Here is a 25,482-nt window from a genome sequence, read left to right on the forward strand (position 1 = left end):
CTTGAACTTTTACTTAAGATTGCTAAGTCAGTCATCAGTCATCTGTTTCCAAAACTTGTTGGGATTATATGTTTTTAAAGTACATTTAATTTAATTTTTTTTCCTAGCATTTTCTGAAGGTATAAAATGGAATTCATGTCTTCAGTCTACCACCTTTTTTTTTTTTTTTTTTTTTGAGATGGAGTCTCGCTCTGTTGCCCAGGCTGGAGTGCAGTGGCCGTATCTCAGCTTACTGCAAGCTCCGCCTCCCGGGTTTGCGCCATTCTCCTGCCTCAGCCTCCCGAGTAGCTGGGACTACAGGCACCCGCCACCTTGCCTGGCTAGATTTTTTGTATTTTTTAGTAGAAACGGGATTTCACCGTCTTAGCCAGGATGGTCTTGATCTCCTGACCTCGTGATCCGCCTGTCTCGGCCTCCCAAAGTGCTGCAGTCTACCATCTTAACTCAGAAGTTGAAACAACCATTTACTTATTTCTTCTGGCATTTGCCTTCTTATTTAAAAACAAGGGAAAAATTTTGGGGGAAATTTGTATATTCACATGGTTTGAAAATGAAAAAGCATAAAGTATATAATGAAAAGTTTTTTATATCTTTCATTTTTTTTTCATTTTTCCTCTCATAAGTGGCTATTAAGGTTTTTTTGTTTTTGAGACGGAGTTTCACTCTTGTTGCCCAGGCTGGGGTGCAATGGCATGATCTCGGCTCACCACAACCTCTGCCTCCCGGGTTTAAGCGATTCTGCTGCCTCAGCCTCCCGAGTAGCTGGGATTACAGGCATGCACCACCACTGGCTAATTTTTTGTATTTTTAGTAGAGACAGGATTTCTCCATGTTGGTCAAGCTGGTCTCAAACTCCTGATCCACCCACCACAGCCTCCCAGAGTGTTGGGATTACAGGCATGAACCACCGTGCCCGACCACTATTAGGATTTTTATGTATCCTACTAGAGTTTGTATATGTGTGTGTACATATATGCAGGTCTTTTTTTCTCTTCTTTATTAAAAAAAGGTAGTATATCGGCTGGGCCTGGTGGCTCATGCCTGTAATCCCAGCACTTTGGGAGGCCAAGGCGGGTGGATCATGAGGCCAGGAGTTCGAGACCAGCCTGGCCAACATGGTGAAACCCCATCTCTACTGAAAATACAAAAAATAGTTGGGCATGGTGGCAGGTGCCTGTAATCCCAGCTACTCTGGAGGCTGAGGCAGGAGAATCATTTGAATCTGGGAGGCAGAGGTTGCAGTGAGCTGAGATCATGCCATTCCACTCCAGCCTTGGGGAGACTCTATCTCAAAAAAAAAAAAACAACCCCCCCACACACACACACAAAAGGTAGTTTATTATTCTGTATCGTCCTATTGTTGTATGTATTCCTTTTTTCCACTTTATATCTTCTTTCCCATTCCATGTTTTTACAGAGTAATTCATTCTCTTGTTTTGCAGCGATAGGAAATATTCCATTATAACTTGAAGTTTTCCATTCTTGCTACTATAAACAATGCCGTTGTGAATAATCTTATATACAAGTTATTTCTCTCATGTCTGAATATATGTGTGGGATGAACTTCTAGCAGTGACTTATCGGATTAAGGGGTATTTGTATTTCAATTTTGATTACTATGGTGAGAAAATTTTATCAAATTTTTGGATTTTTTTGAGGAGCTCTTAAATAAGTGTCAATGTACATAGTTAAATTTAGTTATATAGTCCTTTTTATTTTAGCTTCATCTCCTGTCACATTTAGTACCTGGTATTATCAATTATTGTGGCTTTTAAAGATCCTGTGATGTAAACTAATTTGAGTGTCAGTTTTTTTTTTCCCCTAAGCACTACCTTGCACTTTTACTTAGGACTGCTAAATCAGTCATCAGTCTGACTTAGCAGGCTTAAGTGAATACACACACACACACACACACACACAGTTTTAAAGATATATAGTTATAATATATAAATATATGTATATAAATATATGTAGTTATAAATTTTTAAGTAGAAAATTTCTGACTTATTTAAAGACAGTGTGAATAGTGTGATGATCCCTAAGGAACCCACCAGTCATCATTTTATGACTATTCTTGTTTCATTAGCATTTATTTCCTTCCCTCCAGATTATTTTGAACCCTTCCCAGATGTCATATCAGTTTATTGGTTAACATTTCCTTACTTATTTCTAAAAGATTAGGTATCTTAAAAATGTAACCATAGTATTGTAGGGGAGGAAAACTTCTCTAACCTCTTAGGGTTTCTGGCTGGGCCAAAAAATTAAACTGACATAAGAGAAATTAACAGGAGAAAAGCATACAAATTTTTATTTCTTAAAATTTACATGTACATATGTGTCCGAACAGAGAAATGAAGACTTAAGGAAGTGGCGGCCAGGCACCGTGGCTCACACCTGTAATCCCAGCACTTTGGGAGCCCGAGGTGGGCAGATTGCCTGAACTCAGGAGTTCGAGACCAGCCTGGGCAACATGGTGAAACCCCGGCTCTACTAAAATACAAAAAATTAGCTGGGCGTGGCGGCATGCGCTTGTAATCCCAGCTACTCGGGAGGCTGAGGCAGGAGAATAGTTCGAACCTGGGAGGCGGAGGTTGCAGAGAGCCAGATCTGCCATGGCACTCCAGCCTGGGTGACAGAGCAAGACTCCATCTCAAAAAAAAAAAAAAGAGAAGTGGCTCAGCCTAAGCTCTTTTTTTTGTTTTTGTTTTTTGAGATGGAGCCTTGCTCTTGCTCTGTCCCCCAGGACGGAGTGCAAGCGTTGGCATGATCTTGGCTCACTGTAACCTCTGCCTCCCGGATTCAAGCTATTCTCCTGCCTCAGCCTCCCGAGGGGCTGGGATTACAGCGCCCGCCACCACGCCTGGCATATATATATATATATATATATATATATATATATATATATATATATTTTTTTTTTTTTTTTTTTAAACTAGAGATGGGGTTTCACCATGTTGGCCAGACTGATCTCGCACTCCTGACCTTGGCCTCCCAAAGTGATCCACCCGCCTCGGCCTCCCAAAGTGCTGGGATTACAGGCATGAGCCATCGTGCCCAGCTTCGGCCTAAGTTCTTACATGCTAGGTTGAACAAAGAATGACATTTATGGAAAAGTATCTGGGAAGATAAGGGCTAGTTTAACAATGTTCATTTATACAGATTTCTTTCATCCTGGCTTTCACATCTCTGGTGGTTAAAATATTCCTTCCTGGTGTGTAGGAAGGTCATCTTTCACTTGGGGGCTTCCTTTCAGGAATCAAAGAGCCAGTCAGAGTGTCTTTCTTACATCTACTGTTTTTCAAATGCCTTTAGCTCAAAATAATCAATATGCCAAAGAGGCATATTTTGGGGTGATTTGTCCTGAACTCCTTATTATTATCAATATAGTTATCATTATATCATTATCATAATCAATATCATCATTATAGTTTTCATTATCAATATAGTTTTAAGGAACCTCTGTCGTGTGTGAGGTTGAACATTTTTCCTTCTTTATCTTTTTTTTTTTTTTTTATGAGACAGATTCTTGCTCTGTCATCCAGGCTGGAATGCAGTGGCACAATTGTAGTAAGGTCCTCTTACTTCAGCCTCCTGAGTAGCTAGGGCTACAGGTGTGTGCCACCATACCCAACTAATTTTTTGTTTTTATTTTTTGTAGATACAGAGTTTTGCCCTGTCTCAAGTGATCCTTCTGCCTCAGCCTCCCAAAGTGTTGGGAGTACAGGCGTGAGCAGACACAGAGCACCTTTTCATATGATTCAGAACCATTTATATTTCCTGACTTTACTTTTTTTGCTTCTTGTTCGTATTATATTGGTCTTGTATCCTGTAATATTGTTGAGTTCACTTATTATTATTATTATGTGGACTTAGGACTTGATGGGAGCTGCAACTATGGATATTCTTGTGTTGTTACTGCTGTTACTAGGAAAACTCTGAACCATTACCTGTGACATTTGCTGTAGATCTTTTGTAGATGATCATTATTAGGTTAAAAAAGGTATTTTTGTTATATTTTTTATTCTTATGATTAGGTGTAGAGTCTAATTGAATGCTTTTTCTGCGTCTGCTGAAATATTAACATGATTAATTACGTTAATATATTTTATAATGCCAAACTATTACTGTTGCTTGGGTAAATCTAATTCGGTTATGAGAGTTTATTTTTTTCATATATGTTGCTATTTAGTTTGCTGATACTTTGTTTAGGATTTTTGCAACTATGTGTATCAATGGGAATGACCTATAATTTTATAATTTTCTTGTCTTGAACTACCTTTATTTAGTTTGGACATCAATATTATACTAGTTTTATGTAAATAGTTGGTGGGGTATGGGATGGTTTTCTGATCTCATGGGGAAGGTGTATAAGATTGAAATTGGTGCCAATAAAACATTAAAAAATTGCTGATTCAGGCCAGCTATGGTGGCTTATGCCTGTAATTGTAGCACTTTGGGAGGTTGAGGTGGGTGGATCACCTGAGGTCAGGAGTATGAGACCAGGCTGGCCAACATGGTGAAACCGTGTCTCTACTAAAAATACAAAAATTAGCCAGGTTTGGTGGTACGTGACTGTAGTCCCAACTGCTCAGAAGGCTGAGGCAGGAGAATCATTTGATCCCAGGAGGCAGAGGTTGCAGTGAGCTGAGATCACGCCATTGCACTCCAGCCTGGGTGACAGAGTGATACTCTGTCTCAAAAAAAAAAAAAAAAAATTTTGCTGGTTCAATTTTTAAAATGAGTACCTATATATAATATATAATGATTTTATATAGTAACTTTTCTTCTTTTTATTCAATTGTATAAATTACATCAACTTTTAATGAATACTTCTCAAGTATTTTGAAAGCATGAAAATAGTGGGAATTATACAATAATATTCCTCAAAGCTTACAATTTATTTTATCCTCCCTGTCAGGTGCTCAAAAATGTGATAACTTTGCTGAAAAAAGACCCCTCCTTGGTGTTTGTAAGAGCATTGGATCTTCTGGGTAAGGAAATTTTAAAAATTCTTTGCATCACCTATTACAAATTTGTATTATTCCAGACGGAGAACTTTGATGTTATAAAACCTTTGTAACCATAAGACTAAGCTCTCATAGGAGAGAAGAAGAAGGAAGTAAAACATAGTTAGGGTTTCTAACAGTAAATGACATTTATTGATGCTATAGCATGTATCTGATACTGTTCTAAAGGTGTTGCATGAATTTTCTTTTTTGTTTCTTACCACAACACTGTGAACAGATACAAATATCTTTCCAGTTAGTGCATTCCCTCTAATTGAACTTCTGGCTGCAAGGAAAGCTAGGATTATGGTTTTGTTAGTAAGGAAAATGATCAAAATGGATATTAGGTTGGCTACTAGCAGTCTCTGCCCCATGCTTTCAGTAAATAGTGTGCACTTCAGATCATGTGGCATTGGAGAAGGGAAGAACGTGTTAATAATATAACATGGTTAGGTCTTGGAGTCTTGATTATTGTTTCCTAATGGTAGAGTTTGACCTCATAGGCTACAAGACAAATTTCTTCAAGTGTAAATTTTTGGATTGAAGAAGACACACAGCCTTTGAGAATTTACTGTATACTCAGCACTTTGCCAGGTATAAGATAAGGATACAAAATCATGAAAGCCTAATTTCTTTCCCCAGAGACTTATGAATGTGGCTGAAAAGAAAAAGTACAACACATGCAAAATAATTATGAAATAATGATGTATGACAGGAATTCAGAGAAGGGACAGATCAATGTGCATGAATTAATGAGAAAAAGCCTTCTGGAGAAGGAGCAGCATAGGTTAGATCTTAAGGAATGAGAAATATTGCAGCTTATGAGAAGGACTGCCAGAGTAGGTTATAATATAGTAGTGAAAGAGAAACTGAAATAAATACATTTAAGAATGCTAAGAGTTTGTGGGCTGGGCATGGTGGCTCACGCCTATAATCCCAGCACTTTTGGGAGGCTGAGGCAGGCAGATCACTTGAGGTCAGGAGATCGAGACCAGCTTTGCCAACAAGGCGAAATCCTGTCTCTACTAAAAATTAGCCCAGTGTGGTGGCATGTGCCTGTAATCCTAACTACTCGGAAGGCTGAGGCACGAGAATTGCTTGAACCACCCGGGAGGCAGAGGTTGTGGTGCATCACTGTACTCCAGCCTGGGTGACAGTGAGACTCTGTCTCAAAAAAAAAAAAAAAAAAAAAAAAAAAAAAAAAGAGTTTGTGACTTAGATTTAATGCCATCTGCACAACAAGTGAAAACAACTATTGCAGTGCTCTGAAACTCAACCAAAAACATATAATAATCTGAAAAGTGTTTAAGCTTGAGAAACTGCTAATCTCGCACAACAGCAGTGGGAATCTGTGGCATTCATGCCTGCAGCTGCTCCCATCCCACTCCACACTTTCTCTCTTCCAAGTTTGGTTGGTTGGTTGGTTATAGAGGGTATTCCAGGGTGAGAAGGGTTTTGAGGACTAGTACCTTACCTGCTGTGCTTGGAAAATTTTCACTCATCTCTGAGTGGCAGTTATTGCATATGCCTGCCAGCACTGTCTGCGGAAATTACTGTCTTGATGGCATGTGTGCTTTGAGAGCCAGTGGCTCTTTCAGCCTCAGATAATGGCTAGCTGAGGCTTCATGCATATGCAGAGGAGCCATGAAAAAGGGTCGAGGGGGAAGAAAAATCTGGGTAGATGTGCAGATCCTTTGGCAAAGGAAAACAACTTTTGTTGACCTGGGGTATTTGAGTGAATCCTCTGTTGAATAGTTGGCTGCCCACTAAGATACATAGATAACATGGCCAGACCCTGAAAGTCAGGCTTTAAAGTAATGCAAGAATAAAAGAAATGGTAAAACTGAACAGAGAAATCAGCAATTGCAAATTGTGGAAGAAGACAGATTTCATAGAATCCAGAGTAATGTTATACTGTATTATATAAAATGTCTATTTTTAAATATAAAATTATGACACATGCCAAGAAACAGGAAATTGTGGCAGTGAGAAAAAGGCAGACAATAGAAATCATACCTGATTGGTCTTCGGCAAAGCCTGAGTCCTGTCCTCTCGCTCTCCCTTCTGGACAGCATGAGCTTCACCACTAGCTCCACGTTCTCCACCAACTACTGGTCTCTGGGCTTTGTCCAAGTGCCCAGCTATGGCACCCAGCCAGTCAGCAGTGTGGCCAGCATCTCTGCAGGCACTGGGGGCTCCGGTTCCCGGATCTGCGGGTCCCACTCCACCAGCTTCCGGGGCAGCATGGGGTCCAGGGGCCTGGCTGTGTGGATGGCCAGGGGCCTGGCAGGACCGGGGGGCATCCAGAACGAGAAAGAGACCATGCAAAGCCTGGATGACTGCCTGGCCTCCTACTGGACAGAGTGAGGAGTGTGGAGACTGGAAACCAGAAGCTGGAGAGCAAAATCCAGGAGCACCTGGAGAAGAAGGGACCCCAGGTCAGAGACTGGAGCCATTTACTTCAAGACCGTTGAGGACCTGAGGGTTCAGATCTTCCCAAATACTGTGGATAATGCCTGCATCATTCTGCAGAGCAACAATGCCCATCTTGCTGCTGATGACTTCAGAGTCAAGTATGAGACAGAGCTGGCCATGCCCTAGTCTGTGGAGAGTGACATCCATGGGCTCTGCAAGGTCACTGATGACACCAGTGTCAACGGCTGCAGCTGGAGACAAAGATCGAGGCTCTCAAGGAGCGGCTGCTCTTCATGAAGAAAAACCATGAAGAGAAAGTAAAAGGCCTGCAAGCACAGATTGCCAGCTCTGGGTTGATCGTGGAGGTAGATGCCCTCAAATCTCAGGATCTCACCAAGATCATGGCAGACATCTGGGCCCAATATGACGAGCTGGCTCAGAAGAACCAAGAGGAGCTGGACAAGTACTGGTCTCAGCAGACTGAGGAGAGCACCACAGTGGTCACCATGCAGTCTGCCGAGGTTGGAGCTGCTGAGCTGATGCTCATGGAGCTGAGATGTACAGTCCAGTCCTTGGATATTGACCTGGACTCCATGAGGAATCTGAAGGCCAGCTTGGAGAACAGCCTGAGTGGGGTGGTGGAGGCCCGCTATACCCTGCAGATGGAGCAGCTCAACCGGATCCTGCTGCATCTACAGTCAGAACTGCAATAGACCCGGCAGAGGGACAGGAGTAGGAGGCCCTGCTGAACATCAAGGTCAGGCTGGCGACTGAGATCGTCACCTACAGTCACCTGCTGGAAGATGGCGAGGACTTCAGTCTTGGTGATGCCCTGGACAGCAGCAACTCCAGGCAAACCATCCAGAAGACCACCTCCCGCAGGATAGTGGATGGCAGAGTGGTGTCTGAGACCAACAACATCAAAGTTCTGAAATATTAAGCCAGCAGAAGCAGGGTACCCTTTGGGGAGCAGGAGGCCAATAAAAAGTTCAGAGGTCAAAAAGAAAAAAAAAGAAAGAAATCATACCTGATTATCTCCAGATGTTAAATTTTACAGATAAGGATTTTAAAGCAGCTATTATAAATATGTTCTAAGAACTAAATGAACTGTGTATAAAGAGTTAAAGGAAAGGGGTATAGCAATAACTCAACAAATAGAGAATCTCAACAAGGAGTTAGAATTTATGTAAAACTCAAGTGGAACTTCTGCTGTTGAAAGGATATAAAAGATACAGAAAGTGAAATAGGTCTGGATGCAGTGGCTCACACCTATAATCCCAGCACTTTGGGAGGCCAAGGTGGGTGGATCGCTTGAGCTCAGAAGTTCAAGGACAGCCTGGGCAACATGGTGAAACCATGTCTCTACCAAAAAAATACAAAAAAATTAGCTGGGCCTGGTGGCACACGCCTGTGGTCCCAGCTACTTGGGAGGCTGAGGTGGGAGAATTGCTTGAGCCTGGGAGGCAGAGGTTGCAGTGAACCCAGATCTCACCACTGCACTCCAACCTGAGTGACAGAATGAGACCCAGTCTCCAAAAAAATAAAAAAAAAAAAAGTTCATAAGTGGTTTTATGGTTGTAGATCTAATATGTCTTGTTAAGTTTTTGTCTAAATGTTTGTAGTGGGTAAGCATATGGTGATGTTGAATAGAGTAGACTCTTTAGTAGCTACCATTGGGGAGGAATAATTTTCTCTCCTCTCAGATTCTTTGGGGAGAGGGCTGCAATTTAAACTGATGAAAGGCAGATTAGCAAGAGGACCAAAAATCAGATTTAATTACATATGTACATATAGGAGTTTGCCAAAAAAAAAAAAAAAGTGACTTAGGGTGGGTGGTTTATATATCATCTCAATAGGAGATGGGGATGGAGAGGGACACAAGGGCACATTTTATAGGTCAAATGACTTCTTAGAATGGGAACGGAAGAAAGGGCACTTGTGACTTTTTAGAAAATTAAGGTGGTCCTTAGGAGAAAAGACAGGAGATGCGATAGTTTTGTAACAATATCTGTTTGGGTGTGATCCTAGAAGAGATTAAGTTGCCCCAGGGGAGGAGATTTATGACAAATGAGGTTTTTTGGAGGGCTCTGCTCTGCTTTTAGATAGATAAAGGATACTGGGAACATGAGTGCCATCAGCAATCCATGAGTCGATACATACATGCATACATACATACATACATACATGCATACATACAGTTGAGTTTATGACAATTGAGTTTGTGTGTTCATTTATTTATTTTAGAGACAGAGTCTCCCTCTTCACCCAGGCCCAGGTGCAGTGGTCCAATCATAGCTCACTATAATCTTGAACTCCTGGGCTTAAGAGATCCTCCCATCTCAGCCTCCTGAGTAGCTGGGACTATAAGTCATGCCACTATGTTTGGCTAATTAAAACAAAAATTTTTTTTTTGAAGAGAAAAGATCTCACTATGTTACCCAGGTTGGTCTTGAACTCCTGGCTTCAAGCAATCGTCCCATCCCAGCCTCCCAAAATGTTGGAATTACAAGTATGAACCACCACATCTGGCCCAATCGTATTATTCTCATTTTATGCATGAAGAAGCTAATAGAGGTTCAGTCACACAGTGAGTCATGGACCCAGGCTTCTGCTTGATCCTCAAGCTATGTTCTTTCCAGGAACCGTATTATTTGTCATTATGGAGGGCATTCCTCCATACATACACAGGCATATTCTGTCTATGAACTCTATTAAGGGTGCCCTAGCCTCAGATTTATATATTTACACCTTTCTGACCAGTTATTTTCAGAGGTAACAAAGATTTCTTTAAAAAAAAAAAAAAAAAAAGGTGGGAGGTTATGTTAGGAGCAATTAAGCAGTTTGTTTATCTCTTCCAGAGTACCTAGGACTACAGGTGTGTGCCCCCTTGCTGGGCTAATCTTTGTATGTCTTCTTTTGAGAAGTGTCTGTTAATGTCTTTTGCCCACTTTTTAATGGTGTTGTTTTTTGCTTGTTGAACTGTTTAAATTCCTTATTAGATATTTTTTGGATGCATAATTTATGCATATTTGTGAATCTATAAATATTCACAAAAATATTCACTACAAATATTCACAAACTGTACATCCAACAAAGGTCTATAGATTGTTTGCTGTGTTGATAGTCTCTTTTGCTGTGCAGAAGGTCTTTAATTAGTTCCCAATTGTCAATTTTGTTTTTGTTGCAGTTGCTTTTGAGGACTTTTGCCAAGGCCGGTGTCCAGAATGGTATTTCCTAGGTTTTCTTCTAGGATTTTTATAGTTTAGGGAGTCCTTTCCCCATTGCTTGTCATTGTCGACTTTGTTGAAGATCAGATGGCTGTAGATACATGCAGTTTTATTTCTGGGTTCTCTTTTCTGTTCCATTGGTCTCTGTGTCTGTTTTTGTGCTGGCATCATGCTGTTTTGGTTACTGTAGCCTTATAGTATAGTTTGAAGTCAGGTAATATGATGCCTTAGCTTTGTTCTTTTTGCCTGGGATTGCTTCGGTTATTCAGGCTCTTTTTTGTTCTATATGAGTTTTAGAGTAGTTTTTCCAATTTTCTGAAAAGTGACATTGGTAGTTTAATAGGAATGGTATTAAATCTATAGATTGCTTTGGATAGTTTGACCTTTTTAACATTATTTATTCTTCCAATCCATGAGCATAGAATGTTTTTCCATTTGTTTGTATCATCTCTGCTTTCTTTCAGCAGTGTCTTGTAGTTCTCCTTATATCTTTAACCTCATTGGTTAGATGTATTTCTAGGTATTATGTGTGTGTGTGTGTGTGTGTGTGTGTGTGTGTGCGCGCGCGCGCGTGCCCATTGCAAATGGGATTGCATTCTTGATTTAGCTCTCAGTTTGGATGTTATTCATATATAGGAATGTTACTGATTTTTCTACATTGATTTTTTTATCCTGAAACTTACTGAAGCTGTTTATTAGATCTAGAAGCTTTTGGGTGGAGTCTTTCGGGTCTTCTAGGTATACAATCATATTGCCAGTGAAGAGAGATAGTTTGACTTTTTTCTTTTTTCCTGTTTGAATGCCTTTTATTTCTTTCTCTTGCCTGATTGCTCTGGCAAACAGTAGCTTCTTAAGAGAGTTTTTATGTTAGGCGTATATTTTGATGCAGTGTCTCTGCATAAGCAAAGGATACTTTTGTTATTTTAGTATGTTTGACGTATACCATTTAGTTACTTAGAATTTTTCAGTGTGGAAAAGGACTTCCCCGATTTTATTTTATTATTATTTTTTCTTCATGTAAACACATCGTTTAATGAACTCAAAGGAAGTCTCCTTTACATGATAGCAATCATGTAAGAAGAACATGGCTATTAGAAAATTGTGGCCGCTAATTTCAGGAACACTATTATTTAAAAGTCCAGTGCCAACTTATGTCCAATACAAAGTAATTGCAAGAATGGGTAGATTCCTTCACCTGCTTCCAGTTTTTTAAATAAAGTAACAAAAAACAGCAGGTAACTGATGATGTAGAACAGATGTAAGTGCTTCCAAAATAATTTAAGTTAATGAGACTCCGTTTATAGGCATAAATATAGGTGATACGAGGAACCATTCAGGGAACCAATGAAGTCTGATGGAGAAAGCCACACATAATCATGAAGTGTCTGCTTAGAGACGTTCTCCAATTTCACATATACCTTGAGAATGTTTTCTTTATCTTGCCCATCTTTATTTCTTTCTTGGTATCAGCACAGTGCCCTGTATCTAGTAGACCCTCATATATATATATTTTTTGCCTAAGTGAATTTTAGGAAGCTTGCTATACAAGTAGTTACACTCGTCCTTTATTTTTTAGTATCACTTTTTTATGATTGAGAATATCTCTTAATCTAAGGAATCATATGTACTGTGCCTAGGTTTTCATTTTCATACCCAGTTGGGTACAAAACCTAAGGACATCCCTCCATTTGGAGAGGAATGGGATGTGCAGGTTGCTCTCCATCTCCCTGGCACATGCTTTATTGAGCACCCATGTAGTTTAGACTTTGTCAAGTTGCTTATATTCACAATTAATACTGCCTACTAAATTATTCTTGGGAAAATTCACGAAGATTTTCTTTTGATGTATAACTTTTATTTATTTTTTTATTTTTTGAGACAGAGTCTTGGCTTTGTCACCAGACTGGAGTGCAGTGGCATGATCTTGGCTCACTGCAACCTCCACCTCCCGGGTTCAAGCGATTCTCCTGCCTCAGCTTCCTGAGTAGCTGGGACCACAGGCACGTGCCACCACGCCCAGCTAATTTTTGTATTTTTAGTAGAGATGGGGTTTCACCATTTTGGCCAGGATGGTCCCGATCTCCTGACCTTGTGATCCACCTGCCTCGGCCCCCTAAAGTGCTGAGATTACAGGCGAGTGCGACCGGGCTGGCCAGCTTTTCATTTTTATAAATTCATAGTGCCTTTTTTAAAAAAAGGGGAATTGCTATGGAAAGTGTCATTCAAAGTCAAAATAAAAATACAGAGATGAATCTCTAGGCAAAACATTTTATTTGAGAACGTATGTAAAACAGAATTGCAATTTGGGGCACATACAAATTGGGGTGGTTTTGTTATGTCTGAAGAACAAACAAAAGCTTGGGAAATTAGAGAAATGCAACATACTGTTGTAGAAGAAAGCTCATTGGCGCTAGAGTGACAACGGTGGAGTCATGCCAGTTCGTTTCAGCAGTTACCAGTTATAACTGATCTTAGGGTTACAGCAGGCAGTTTCAGCAGCTGGGCTTTATGGCTAATTTTTGGAGCAGGTGCTATGTGCCCCAAGTGCTTTCCCCCACTGGCCCCTCAACTCTGATTTAGTTGGGTAAGACAAAAATGACCTAATTTGTATGATTAGCTCTCACTAGATAATCCCAGTTGTGCATATTTTATCCTTTAGTAGTAAATACATTGCACCTAGCCCAAAATTTAACATACTGTCTCTTACTGCATGATGACAGTCATTAAAGTGCCATTTATTTAGGTATTCTAGTGTTTTGTTTTGTTGTGTTTTGAGAGATCATACCATAATAATTCCAGATAAGTCATTTAAGCTCTTGGAAAGGGATAATATTTATTGTGCCACTGATCCAGAAACTAAGGCAGTGTCTTGTGTAATAATGTGAGACAGGGAGGAAACCAAAGTTTATTGTGTGTGATATGCTAAACAGTTCCCAGAATGTAGCTGTTTATGGTTAGAATCTTGTTGGCTACTATGAGTAACAGCAAATGAGTAACATTATTCAAGAGCTGACTGCAGACCTTGAAGAATGTTTAATCCAATATATTATGATCACATTACACACATTATGTGAAAATATGATGTTTATGTAGGGAGAATCATAGACTATTGGAAGTGGAAAGAACCTTGGAGATCATGTCATTTAACTGCCTTGTGTTGTAAATGAAGAAAAGAGGTTAAGTGTTTGTCCAGAGGCTCCCATCACGCATCACTGTGATGGGAAAAAATTCTTCTAACAGTAAGCAAAAATGTCTTCATCTCAATTGGTTAGGAATCCCTTATCTCTTGTTATATAGGCATTCTATGGCTGTTGTTTCCAAGACAGGCTTTCAATAATCAGAAAAATTTAAGTCTTTTGCCAAGCAAGGACATGTGAAAAAGTTACAGTTGACTATCAGTTATTACTTTGAATTTACTTTGAGAAAAGCAAAACAATTTTTCTTTTTCTTTTTTTGAGATGGAGTCTCACTCTGTCGCCCAGGCTGGAATGCAGTGGTGTGATCTTGGCTCACTGCAACCTCCACCTCCTGGGTTCAAGAAATTCTCCTGCCACAGCCTCCCAAGTAGCTAGGACTACAGGTGTGCACCACTGTGCCCTGCTAATTTTTGTATTTTTAGTGGAGATGGGGTTTCCCCATGTTGACCAGGCTGGTTTCAAACTCCTGAACTCAAGTGATCTGCCCGCCTTGGCCTCCCAAAGTGCTGGAATTACAGACGTGAGCCATTGCACACGGCTGAGAAAAACAAAATAATCTTAATAGCTAAATAGGAGGAATGACTTAATTTCAAAATTAACTGTTCATTAAATATAATACAGTTAATTCACAATGTTAATATTTTTCTCTCATTATTACAAACTGGCAAAAGCGTCATCTTGGATTGGCAGAAGTCAATGGAGTGGTATGTAGAAACCAGTTTCCTAAAGCTGTGGTTGTTAGGTGGAGGTTAAGCGTGGTGTCACCATCCTGAAGTGGTACTGCAGTGGCTTTATTTCAACATTTGTCTAATGTAAATAAGGGTTATGTTATTAAATAATTAGAAGTAGAGGCATATTGCTTGGGATAATAGGTATGTGACTCTTCTTTTTGTCGTGAAAAATCCCAGAGCCCTTATATATGATACCTGATGTTTTCAATTTGACTGATTTTTGTCAGTTGTGTTTGCGAGGTCTGACTGATATTATTTGCATAGGCAGCAAAGAAGATTTATGCCATTTTTCCAGTCTTTGCTGCTTGTAGACATGGGCTCTTCCAACAGTTCCTTGGCACCAAATCCAGACACCAAGTCTTTCATTTGCCCATCTCTCTGGCATTTTTCAGGCTTTCTGTGGGTATCTGGATTTTCTTCTAGCTCTCTGCCATGGCTCTGTGGCTCTCTTTACTGCTCAAAGAAAGGGCTTTACATCTTTGGTATACCATTTATGCTGACAGCTGCCGCACTGGCATAGAGACCTTTTTAATGGGATGAGTTAGCATACTAGGCGATCCAATAACAGAGATGATTTGTGGTGCTCTGGGTTTTAGTATTAGCTTAGAACAACTAAGACCTCAGTGCCTGCTAGATATGATCTCTGTTTATCTGATTATGGATGTAGGAAATCTTAGGGAAATAAGATGACTTTACTGTTACTTCGATTTAATTACTCTTTCTCATGTGGTTTAGGGATTTTTTTGTAATATGTCTTAAAATGTTAACTTTGTCTTTGATAAACAGGAGTCACTAGTTTAAATGCTAATTGTGTACATTTTTCATGACCTCAGTCCACTTAATTACTTAAAGCAAATTTTTAGTTTTGTGTGGTGGTAAGGCAAAGGGCCCAGAACATTATACATCTGACTCACACTTAATACAGTTTTAAAACACATGCTGAACAGATCTTAGTGGGAGGTTGAGAGTAGTCTGTCAGTGTCAACGAATACACATATTATATTGTAAAATTGTAACAATGGGCTAGTTGTTTATGTATTTATTTTAAACTATAATATTTAAACTATGGACACATCTAAAGACTGTGTGAGCCGGGCGCGGTGGCTCAAGCCTGTAATCCCAGCACTTTGGGAGGCCGAGACGGGCGGATCACGAGGTCAGGAGATCGAGACCATCCTGGCGAACACGGTGAAACCCCGTCTCTACTAAAAATACAAAAAATTAGCCGGGCGAGGTGGCGGGCGCCTGTAGTCCCAGCTACTCGGGAGGCTGAGGCAGGAGAATGGCGTAAACCCGGGAGGCGGAGCTTGCAGTGAGCTGAGATCCGGCCACTGCACTCCAGCCTGGGAGACAGAGCGAGACTCCGTCTTAAAAAAAAAAAAAAGACTGTGTGAGATTATATTTGCAGACTTTGTATATTTTCTCGTGATACTGAAATTGGTACAGATCTCAAATGGTTTTACCAAAATGGTTATTTGCAGGTGACCAAACCAAAGGAATACTGGTTTAATTTCTTACAGAATTGTCTTACTTGCTGTTTGATATATGTATTCCTGAAAATCTGTGCTGTTAGGGCCCTTGCTGGAAACAGATAGCATACTCAAATTGGGTAATTCAAAGAGAGTTTAAATAAAATAACACATGTGGGAGCTGAGACTCATTATCCGTCCTCCCTTTCCCTCCCCTTCTCTTCCCTCCTACTGTCCCCCTCCCTTCACTTTCCCTCCCCTTCCCTGCCTTCCCTCCCCTTCCTTTCCCTTCCTTTCTCCCTCCTCTCTTTCTGAGACAGGATCTCACTCTGTACCCAGCCTGAGGTGCAATGGCTTGATCCTAGCTCACTGCAGCCTCAAATTCCTGGACTCAAACAAGCCTCACACCTTATTAACTCCTGAAAAGCTAGGACTACAGGCATGAGCCACCATGCCTGGTTTATTATCATTTCTAAGCAAGAGGAGATAACCCTTAATAAAGCCTGCAGAGAAAGCGACATGAAGAGGGTTAGCAGCAGGAACTGTGGCCTCTGGTGGATGGATTTAGCCTATCTTCAGTAACTTGACAGTGAGACATCTTTTTTTCTTTCTTTCTTTTCTTTTTTTTTTTGAGTCAGAGTTTCGCTCTTTCGCCCAGGCTGGAGTGCAGTGGCATGATCTTGGCTCGCTGCAAGCTCTGCGTCCCGGGTTCATGCCATTCTCCTGCCTCAGTCTCCCAAGTGTCTGGGACTACAGGCGCCCGCCACCATGCCCGGCTAATTTTTTATATTTTTAGTAGCCAGGATGGTCTCAATCTCCTGACCTTGTGATCTGCCCGCCTCCGCCTCCCAAAGTGCTGGGATTACAGGTGTGTGCCACTGTGCCCTGCTGACAGTGGGGTATCTTGTTTCCCCAGAGGCTTCCTACAGGGTCAACCCAATCAGACACTAGAGGCTGGATTCTGAAGGTCCAGAGAACCCACTGATGCAATTCATAGGATATGGGTCAGTCTCCCAAGGCAAGGAACAAGATATAGAGAATGCACTGTGTATTTGGAGGGGCAGTACACTTAATTCTACAGAATTTCACACTAAAATGGATAGAAATAGGCTTGGTGAAAATGTATGCAACATTGTTTTCTGAACAATAATTTGAGTACAAAATTAGAACATTTAAAAGTTGTTTTAATGCTAATAAAAAAATTTAAAAAGTAAAAGATTTTACCTAAAAAAGACGAAGATGCCCTGATGGAATGGGGGTATAAGAAAGAGATGAGACTGTTAAGTTATGGAGAAAAGAACAAAATGGACAAAGGCCTGGGAGTAACACTCTTTAAGCACTTTCAAAACAGAGGACATGGTTAAACTGGGCCATGAAAAACATTTCTCCTGGTTTTCTGCATTCAGTTGATCTAATGTACTTTGTATTCAGTTGCTGTTAGATTATAGTACAAAAAAGTAAAGTGGTATGAATTTTATTTATTAATAAAACTTCCTTTTTTTTTTTTTTTTTTTGAGACGGAGTTTTGCTCTTGTCATCCAGGCTGGAGTGCAGTGGCGCGATCTCAGCTCACTGCAGCCTCTGCCTCCCAGGTTCAGTGATTCTCCTGCCTCAACCTCCCAAGTAGCTGGGATTACAGGTGCTCGCCACCATGCCTGGCTAATATTTGTATTTTTAGTAGAGATGGGATTTCACCATGTTGGCCAGACTGGTCTTGAACTCCTGACCTCAGGGGATCCACCTGCCTCAGCCTTCCAAAGCGTTGGGATTACAGGCGTGTACCACCGCACCTGGCCATAATACAACTTCTTTGATGTACTGACATTATTCCCTATTGAGAATCATAATTGTAGCAGGAAAGACTGCAGTGTGTGGGTCATACATACTTTTAACATCTAATTATTGAGGTATAATTGAAATTCAATGAGCTATACATAAAGTGTACAATTTTATGTGTTTGATGTGTATATAACTTTGAAACTGTTTCTACAAACAAGACAATGAACATGTTATTCCCCAAAGTTTCCTCATGTCTCTTTGTAATTCTTCCTTCTGCTCCTCCCAGCTCTTTTCTTCGAGATAGCCAATGTTCTATTTTCTGTTACTATAGATTAGTTTGTGTTTTCTAAAGTTTTATATCAGTGGAATCATATAGTGTGTACTTTTTTTTGTCTAGCTTTGGTTACTCATGGCTTAATCTTTTGAGATTCAGCCATGATACTACATGTATCAGTAGTTTGTGTGTGTGTGTGTGTGTGTGTGTGTGAGAGACAGAGTCTCCCTCTGTCTCCTAGGCTGGAGTACTGTGGTGCGATCTCGGCTCACTGAAACCTTTGCCTCCTGGGCCCAAATGATCCTCCCATTGAGGAGTTGGGACTATAGGTGCGCCCCACCGTGCCTGGCTGATTTTTGTGTTTTTTGTAGAAACGGGGTTTCACCACGTTGCCCAGGCTGGTCTTGAACTCCTGAGCTCATGTGGTCCACCTCCTTTGGTCTGCCAAAGTAGTGCATTCATTTTTATTGTGAAATATTACTACATTGGTTTAGTTTAGTAGAGTGTGATTATGCTCTCACCTGTTGGTGGATATTTTGGTTGTTTTTAGAATTTGGCCTTCACAAATAATGCTGCTATGAACATTGTATTCAAGTCTTTGTATAGACATACATACTTCCTTTTCTCTTGAGCAGATACCTACAAGTAGAATGGTTAGATCACATGTTAGATGCATGCTTTTCAAAGTGGTTGTACAATTTTACATCTACAAGTAGTGAATGAAATTTCCAATTTTTCTGCCACTTGAGAAACATTTGACATTGTCCGTCTATTTTATTAAGTCTTTTTGATTTTAGCCGTTTTAATAAATATGCAATGGTGTGTTATTATGGCACCAATTTGGATTTTTACAAGTTGTTCTTCATTTTCAGTCCTTAATTCAGTTACCTCTTCATTCATATCTCCCTGTTATTTGGCCATTTTGAGTTTGTGAATTTCTCATTTATAATATCGTTTACCAGTAAATTGCTTATTTGGCTACAGACTTACCTCACGTAAGCTCTTGAAAAGCTATGCCTATACTACTTTACATACACCTTTTTTTTTTTTGGCATAATGGTTTTTGCACAAAATACAGTTTTAAATAAGTATGTGTTAAGAAGTAATATTTCTATGTGTAATTTCAGGCAGAGACACTATTGCCAGTTTCTAGTCAAAACAACAGTGTCTAGTCAAAGAATATTGTATCAGACTACTTTGAAATGTAGTTTCCAGTTATAGCAGAAATGCCTTTCAAGGAATTACACTTCCAGGTCAGACCTATCAATGTTCTTGCGGTGTCCCCTCTCACTTGAATCTGAGCTTCTTTGTGAGACTTGCTTTAACCAATAACATGTCAGTAGACATACCAGAAATGCAAGCTTGATAAATGTTTTTATATTGGAATTTGCTCTGTTAAACCACCATTATAAGTATCATATGAGGGTGAAATACCACATGGGAAAAGAGATTCAACGATCCTCACTCACTCAACTTGCAGCCAACTCAGAAGTAGAAGATAGCTATACGAATGAGCCCAGGAGAGACTATCAGAAAAACAACCCATCTAATTCACAAAATCTGAGAAATAAAGTGATTATTCACCTGAGCCAGTATAGTTTCTAGTGGTTTGTCATACAGCAATAGATACATGAACCATAGTAGCCATATTTGTATTAAAACAAAAAGTTTTGCTTTGTTTATATATGCCTAGTTAGAGGGTAGATGTGGTAGTACTGTCACAACTCTTTAATTTGTAGTTTGCCATGTTTCCCTGTGTTTTGGAGCACCCTTGATTTTAGTTTTTATTTTGTCCTAAGTTGTCGTTTGATTTTAGAGCAAGGGAATAGTGAGTCCCAGAAAGGTTGAAAAAAGGGTGAGGGGAGTGGTACAGATACAGGGGAAGCAAAGGGGAAAAAACTTTAATCATTTTTCAAAAGATGGCTTTATGGAGAGGATTGAGGCCTGGCAAAGTGTCTCATGCCTGTAATCCCAAGACTTTGGGAGGCTGAGGTGGGAACATCATTTGAGCCCAGGAGTTCAAGGCGGCGGTGAGTTGTGATTGTACCACTGCACTCTAGCCTGAGTAACAGAGTGAGACTCTGTCTCTTACAAACAAAACAAAACAAAACAAAGACAGAAAGGGAGAGAATTGAAAATGGATGTACAATAAAAGAAGTTAATTCTCTCTCGTTTTTTTGTTTTTTTTTTTTTTTGAGACAGAGTCTCGCTGTGTTGCCCAGGCTGGAGTGCAGTGGCACAATCTTGGCTCACTGTGAACTCCGCCTCCCGGGTTCACTCCATTCTGCTGCCTCAGCCTCCCGAGTAGCTGGGACTACAGGCGCCCACCACCACGCCTGGCTAATTTTTTGTATTTTTAGTAGAGATGGAGTTTCACCATGTTAGCCAGGATGATCTCAATCTCCTGACGTAATGATCCGCCCACCTCGGCCTCCCAAAGTGCTGAGATTACAGGCGTGAGCCACCATGCCTGGCCTAATTCTCTTTAGAGTTAGGTCAGTCACTGAACTGGTTGTATGTTCTAGGAAGTTTCATCATCTCCAAAAATAGTCATGGTGTTTGAGAAACGTAAATTGTATGTAATATACTACATGGAGAATGAAAGCCAATGGCGGGTTAATATTGTCAAACTGTGAGAGAAGGCAGTCTTCCATCTTGTGCTTTTTTTTCACACAGAGATTCTTCTTTTATGACTATTGCCAGGTTTTTGTTTTAATTCTAGTACCATAGTGTTGAGGAAAAGAAAATTCTCATTAAAACATGTCTGATTCTGATACTGAATGTCCCCCTGGAAGTGGATCACCTGACTGCTACCTTCCAAAATATGACTCCCTGGCAATCTTTCTTATCAACAGCCCCTTACAATCAAGTCACGTCTCACTTTGACTAGTATAATAAACTTTAATTATGTGTTAGTATTCAATTCATATTTCTTTCTCTTGAGTAAGTATGTGTATAATTCATTACGGTTTTTCCCATTAAAAGTAATGGAAATGATTTTCCATTTAATGCCTTTTTCTTTTAGTGGCAGAGTTCTCAGGAAGAAATTCTAGTCACTAAGTAGGCATACGTGTATGTATAATTTATGTTGTGCTGTTTTGTTTTAGGTTTCTGTTTTGTGGGATTTGGGGAAGATATTTTTATTAAGATGAAATTCTGGCTTTTATTCTGGTAGCTTTATGTGAAATGTTGTTATTCCATTTCTGGTCATGATAAATTCAGCATAATTTTTTGGTGATGGCCTTAGCATTCAATTTTAGAGAGGTTGGGGTTCTGGTTGGATGGTGGGTGTTTTAACTGGTTTCCTCGTGGGAGTATGTATTTTTTTTTCTGTAGGCATATTGAAACATAGGATTTATTTAATAAATGGTACCGTGGGGTAACGGCTTTTAGTTTAGGCTTTAGTTAGAAAATCAGTGGATTTTTTGATGAAACCTTTACCTTCACCTCCTTTCTTCTTTTTTGCATTTATCACAAAATTCCCAAGGGAAACGTCTCATATCTGATGCTTACCTTCTCTGATTCTTTCCCTTTGACTGGTATCTCTTGTCCAGCACATGTTCTCGTTCTCGTCTCCTTCCTTGTGATTCCCTAATAGCCCAGGCTTTGCTGCAACAGGTCTTAATCCTGTTTTCAGCATTTCCCTGCTCAGGTTGACTGCTTGCTTCTCAGACTGAATCCTACATTACGTTTTTCTGTATTCTGTCACCAGTAGGTCCATTCCATTCTTCTGTTTTGCAAGCAATTCTTGCTCAGCTCTGATGCCAGCTCAGGAGTCATCTTGGCCAATTTTGAATATTTATAATCCCCCTACATAATTGTTATTTAAAATTGGTGGTGTTTCTGTTTTCTAGTTATGCTGTATTGTGGTTTAGGGGTGATTTCATTTGTTTCCCTTGTTGATGTGTTGTTTTTTGGAAGATATTTGGAGTTAGGTGGTCATATACACATGCACAAACATATTTGTGAAAATACATGGGTTGGGCCAGGCGCAGTGGCTCTTGCCCATAACCCCAACACTTTGGGAAGCCAAGGCAGGAGGATCACTTCAGCCCAGGAATTCGAGACCATCCTAGGCAACATGGTGAAACCTTGTCTCACAAAAAATACAAAAATGAGCTGGGTGTGGTGGTGTGTGTCTATAGTCCTAGCTACCTGGGAGGCTGAGGCGGGAGGATTGCTGGAGCCCAGGAGGTGGAGGTTGCAGTGAGTTGAGATCACACCACTGCACTGCAGCCTGGATGACAGACTGAGACCCTGTCTCAAAAAAAAAAAAAAAAAAAAAAAAAAATTGGGTTGTGTTTAATGTATTACAGTGTGGTTTTATTTAACGTTGAATATTGATCCTACCTTTGCACATTATTTCATTATATACATATCTTAGTAATATACATTTTGAAAATATAGATCATAGTTTAAAAGAACTTAAAGCTTAACATAGGCCATCTTGTGCTTTCCCCACATCTCCGAATCTCATGTGTGGCTTTATAAGATTTTGTGTCAGAGTATGCTGGTGTCCTAGTTTGTTCCTTATACTATAACAAAATACCACAAACTGGGTAATTTATAAATAATAACTATAATAATTTATAAATAAGAGTTCTGGGTGCTGGAAAATCTGTGATCAAGGCAGTGACAGATTTGTTGTCTGGTGAAGAAGGCTGTCTCTGCTTCCAAGGTTGCACCTTGAACTCCATGTCCTCACATGGTGGAAGGGCAAAAAAGGGCCTAGGGTGCTTTCTGCAACCTGTTTTATAAGATTGCTAATCCAATTCACCAGATTGGGAAAGCTCTGCCCTGATGACTTAATCACCTCCTAAAGGCCCCACTTCTTAATACTATCTCTGGGGATTTCAGTTTTTTTTTTTTTTGAGATGGAGTCTTGCACTGTCACCCGGGCTGTAGTGCAGTGGCATGACCTTGGCTCTCTGCAACCTCTGTCTCCTGGGTTCAAGCGATTATCCTGCCTCAGCCTCCCGAGTAGCTGGGATTACAGGAGCCCGCCACTGCGCCTGGCTAATTTTTTTTGTATTTTTAGTAGAGATGGGGTTTCACTATGTTGGCCAGGTTGGTCTTGAACTCCTGACCTTATGATCCTCCTTCCTTGGCCTCCCAAAGCATTGAGATTATAGGCGGGAGCCACCGTGTCCGGCTAGTTTTATTTTTGATTAATTAATTAATTTTGAGACAGAGTGTTGCTCTGTTGCCCAGGCTGGAGTGTGATCTCGGCTTACTGCAGCCTTCGCCTCCCGGTTTCAAACAATTCTTGAGCCTCAGCCTCCTGAGTAGCTTGGATTACATGAGTGCACCACCACACCCAGCTAATTTTTTGTATTTTTAGTAGGGATGGGGTTTTGCAATGTTGCCTCAAACTCCTGGGTTCAAGTGATTCTCCTGAGTCAGCCTCTGAAAGTGCTTGGATTACAGGCATGAGGCACCATGGCCGGTCCGATTCAAAAATTTAGCATATGAATTTTGGGGGACACAGACCACTGCAGCTGGTAAGGTAAAAAAGAAGAAAGTATTTGTGAAAGGTTTGCTTCTATACTGTCTGATTCTAAACTTAAGAATAAAAATTGGCCACATATTTATTAAAATAGGATTATCTCCCTAACCATTTTACTGCCATATATTTCATGTAGCAGTGTTGCAAAGAAGGTATGTTTTCCATGATCTACATCTAATTCTTGTCTTTCTTCTCATCTCTCCTGAGCTATTTGTCTGGAAATTTGACAGGTGTCCTTAGAAATGTGACATAAAGAAAGATCACCGGCCAGGCGTGGTGGCTCACGCCTGTAATCCTAGCACTTTGGGAGGCCGAGACGGGCCGATCATGAGGTCAGGAGATCGAGACCATCCTGGCTAACCCGGTGAAACCCCGTCTCTACTAAAAAATACAAAAAACTAGCCGGGCGAGGTGGCGGGCGCCTGTAGTCCCAGCTACTTGGGAGGCTGAGGCAGGAGAATGGCGTGAATCCGGGAGGCGGCGCTTGCAGTGAGCTGAGATCCGGCCACTGCACTCCAGCCTGGGTGATAGAGCGAGACTCTGTCTCAAAAAAAAAAAAAAAAAAAAAAAAAAGAAAGATCACCAGAAGATAGTAGTCTATAACGTATATCTGAAGAAAGAAGCCCACAAAACAAATACTGGCATAATGATATTGTGGATGATATTAGGCCTTCAGTGGCAGCTTTTGCAATTTAACAGGAACTCTACTTGTAGTGAGATTTCTGTTTAATGGATCCAAATTTAATTTTGTATTTGATAATTTTTTTCATATGTAGGTTTAACCTAAGGTTTGTAGTCCATAATATTTTTTGATATTCCTGAATCCATGGATGAAAATATAGAATAATGGAACTAACAAGGGTTTTGGAGTCACACAGACCTAGCTGTGAGTTACTAGCTGTGTAAACTAAATTACTCAACAGTTCTTAGGCTCACTTTCCTTATTTGTAAAGTAATGCTTATATGTAACTGCTGTGATTGATTCTCGTGTGAATTCAATGAGGCACTGTTTTCAATTATTGTTTACATCCTGATACATGTTGGGTGTGCCTCATACTATTTGGGTCAGGAAGGTATTAAGGATAGTTAGGTATCACTCTTCACCAGGGATTTCTTTTCATATGTATTTATGTACTTTCTTTGAGTGGGAGTTTTGCCTCTATGGCTGTTCGAGACATAGGGCTGTACCTAGCTTATCTGGTGTTTGTGCTACAGATTTCTCAGTCTTCATGGCCTAACTGTGTACTGCATCTAGAGGTCTTTACTTTCATTGGAAAATGGTAATGTGTTCATATTCCCTACAGAAGCTCATATAGTATAAAGCTACGTGTGTGTGTTTTTGTGTGTGTCTTTATTGAGGTATACGGAAATATGATGAACTGCATATATTTAAAGTGTACAGTTTGATAAATGTTGACATCTGTATATGTCCACGAAACCATCACACTCCAATCAAGATAACGAGCATATCCATCAACCACAATAGTTTTCTCATGTTTCTTTGTAACGCACCCTTCCTGTCCCTCCCTCCGTAGAAGAAGCGTGTTTCTATGTAATAAGTCTTCTTGAGTAGCGGTGCCATCTTCACTTTGTAATGACGTTTTTTGGGAAATACTTCACTGTCACATAGTTCAAAGTGACTTTGGTATACAGTTAAAAATATAAAGGTAAAAGTATTGAGTTCAAAGTTGTTTTTTCTTCTGCTCTACAACTTAACCAAAAAGTAAAGGTTTCCATCTAGAACCAGTTCATAAAACAACTAAAAGGCTTGCAGTTTCTCTGTGTAATCATTTCAAAACAATAGTTTTTTTCAGCCACCAAGAAGGATGCAGTCTTGACACATAAATAGAAAACAGATTGAGTTTTTGGCTGATATTG

The 25,482-nt window shown here is 40.2% G+C and overlaps 1 protein-coding gene across 5 annotated transcripts in view; it reads left to right on the forward strand.

Moving 5' to 3' along the window:
• The window catches only part of BCAS3 (BCAS3 microtubule associated cell migration factor), a 710,433-nt gene that overhangs the window by 123,042 nt on the left and 561,909 nt on the right, over window positions 1-25,482 (forward strand). For all 5 annotated transcript variants that reach the window (XM_008011209.3, XM_037993644.2, XM_008011214.3 and 2 more), the window contains exon 7: window positions 4,919-4,991. In XM_008011209.3, coding sequence (XP_008009400.2) covers window positions 4,919-4,991 — 73 coding nt within the window. The remainder of the gene's footprint in view (window positions 1-4,918; window positions 4,992-25,482) is intronic.

The sequence above is a fragment of the Chlorocebus sabaeus genome, chromosome 16, assembly GCF_047675955.1.
Source record: "Chlorocebus sabaeus isolate Y175 chromosome 16, mChlSab1.0.hap1, whole genome shotgun sequence".
Classification (NCBI taxonomy): Eukaryota; Metazoa; Chordata; class Mammalia; order Primates; family Cercopithecidae; genus Chlorocebus; species Chlorocebus sabaeus.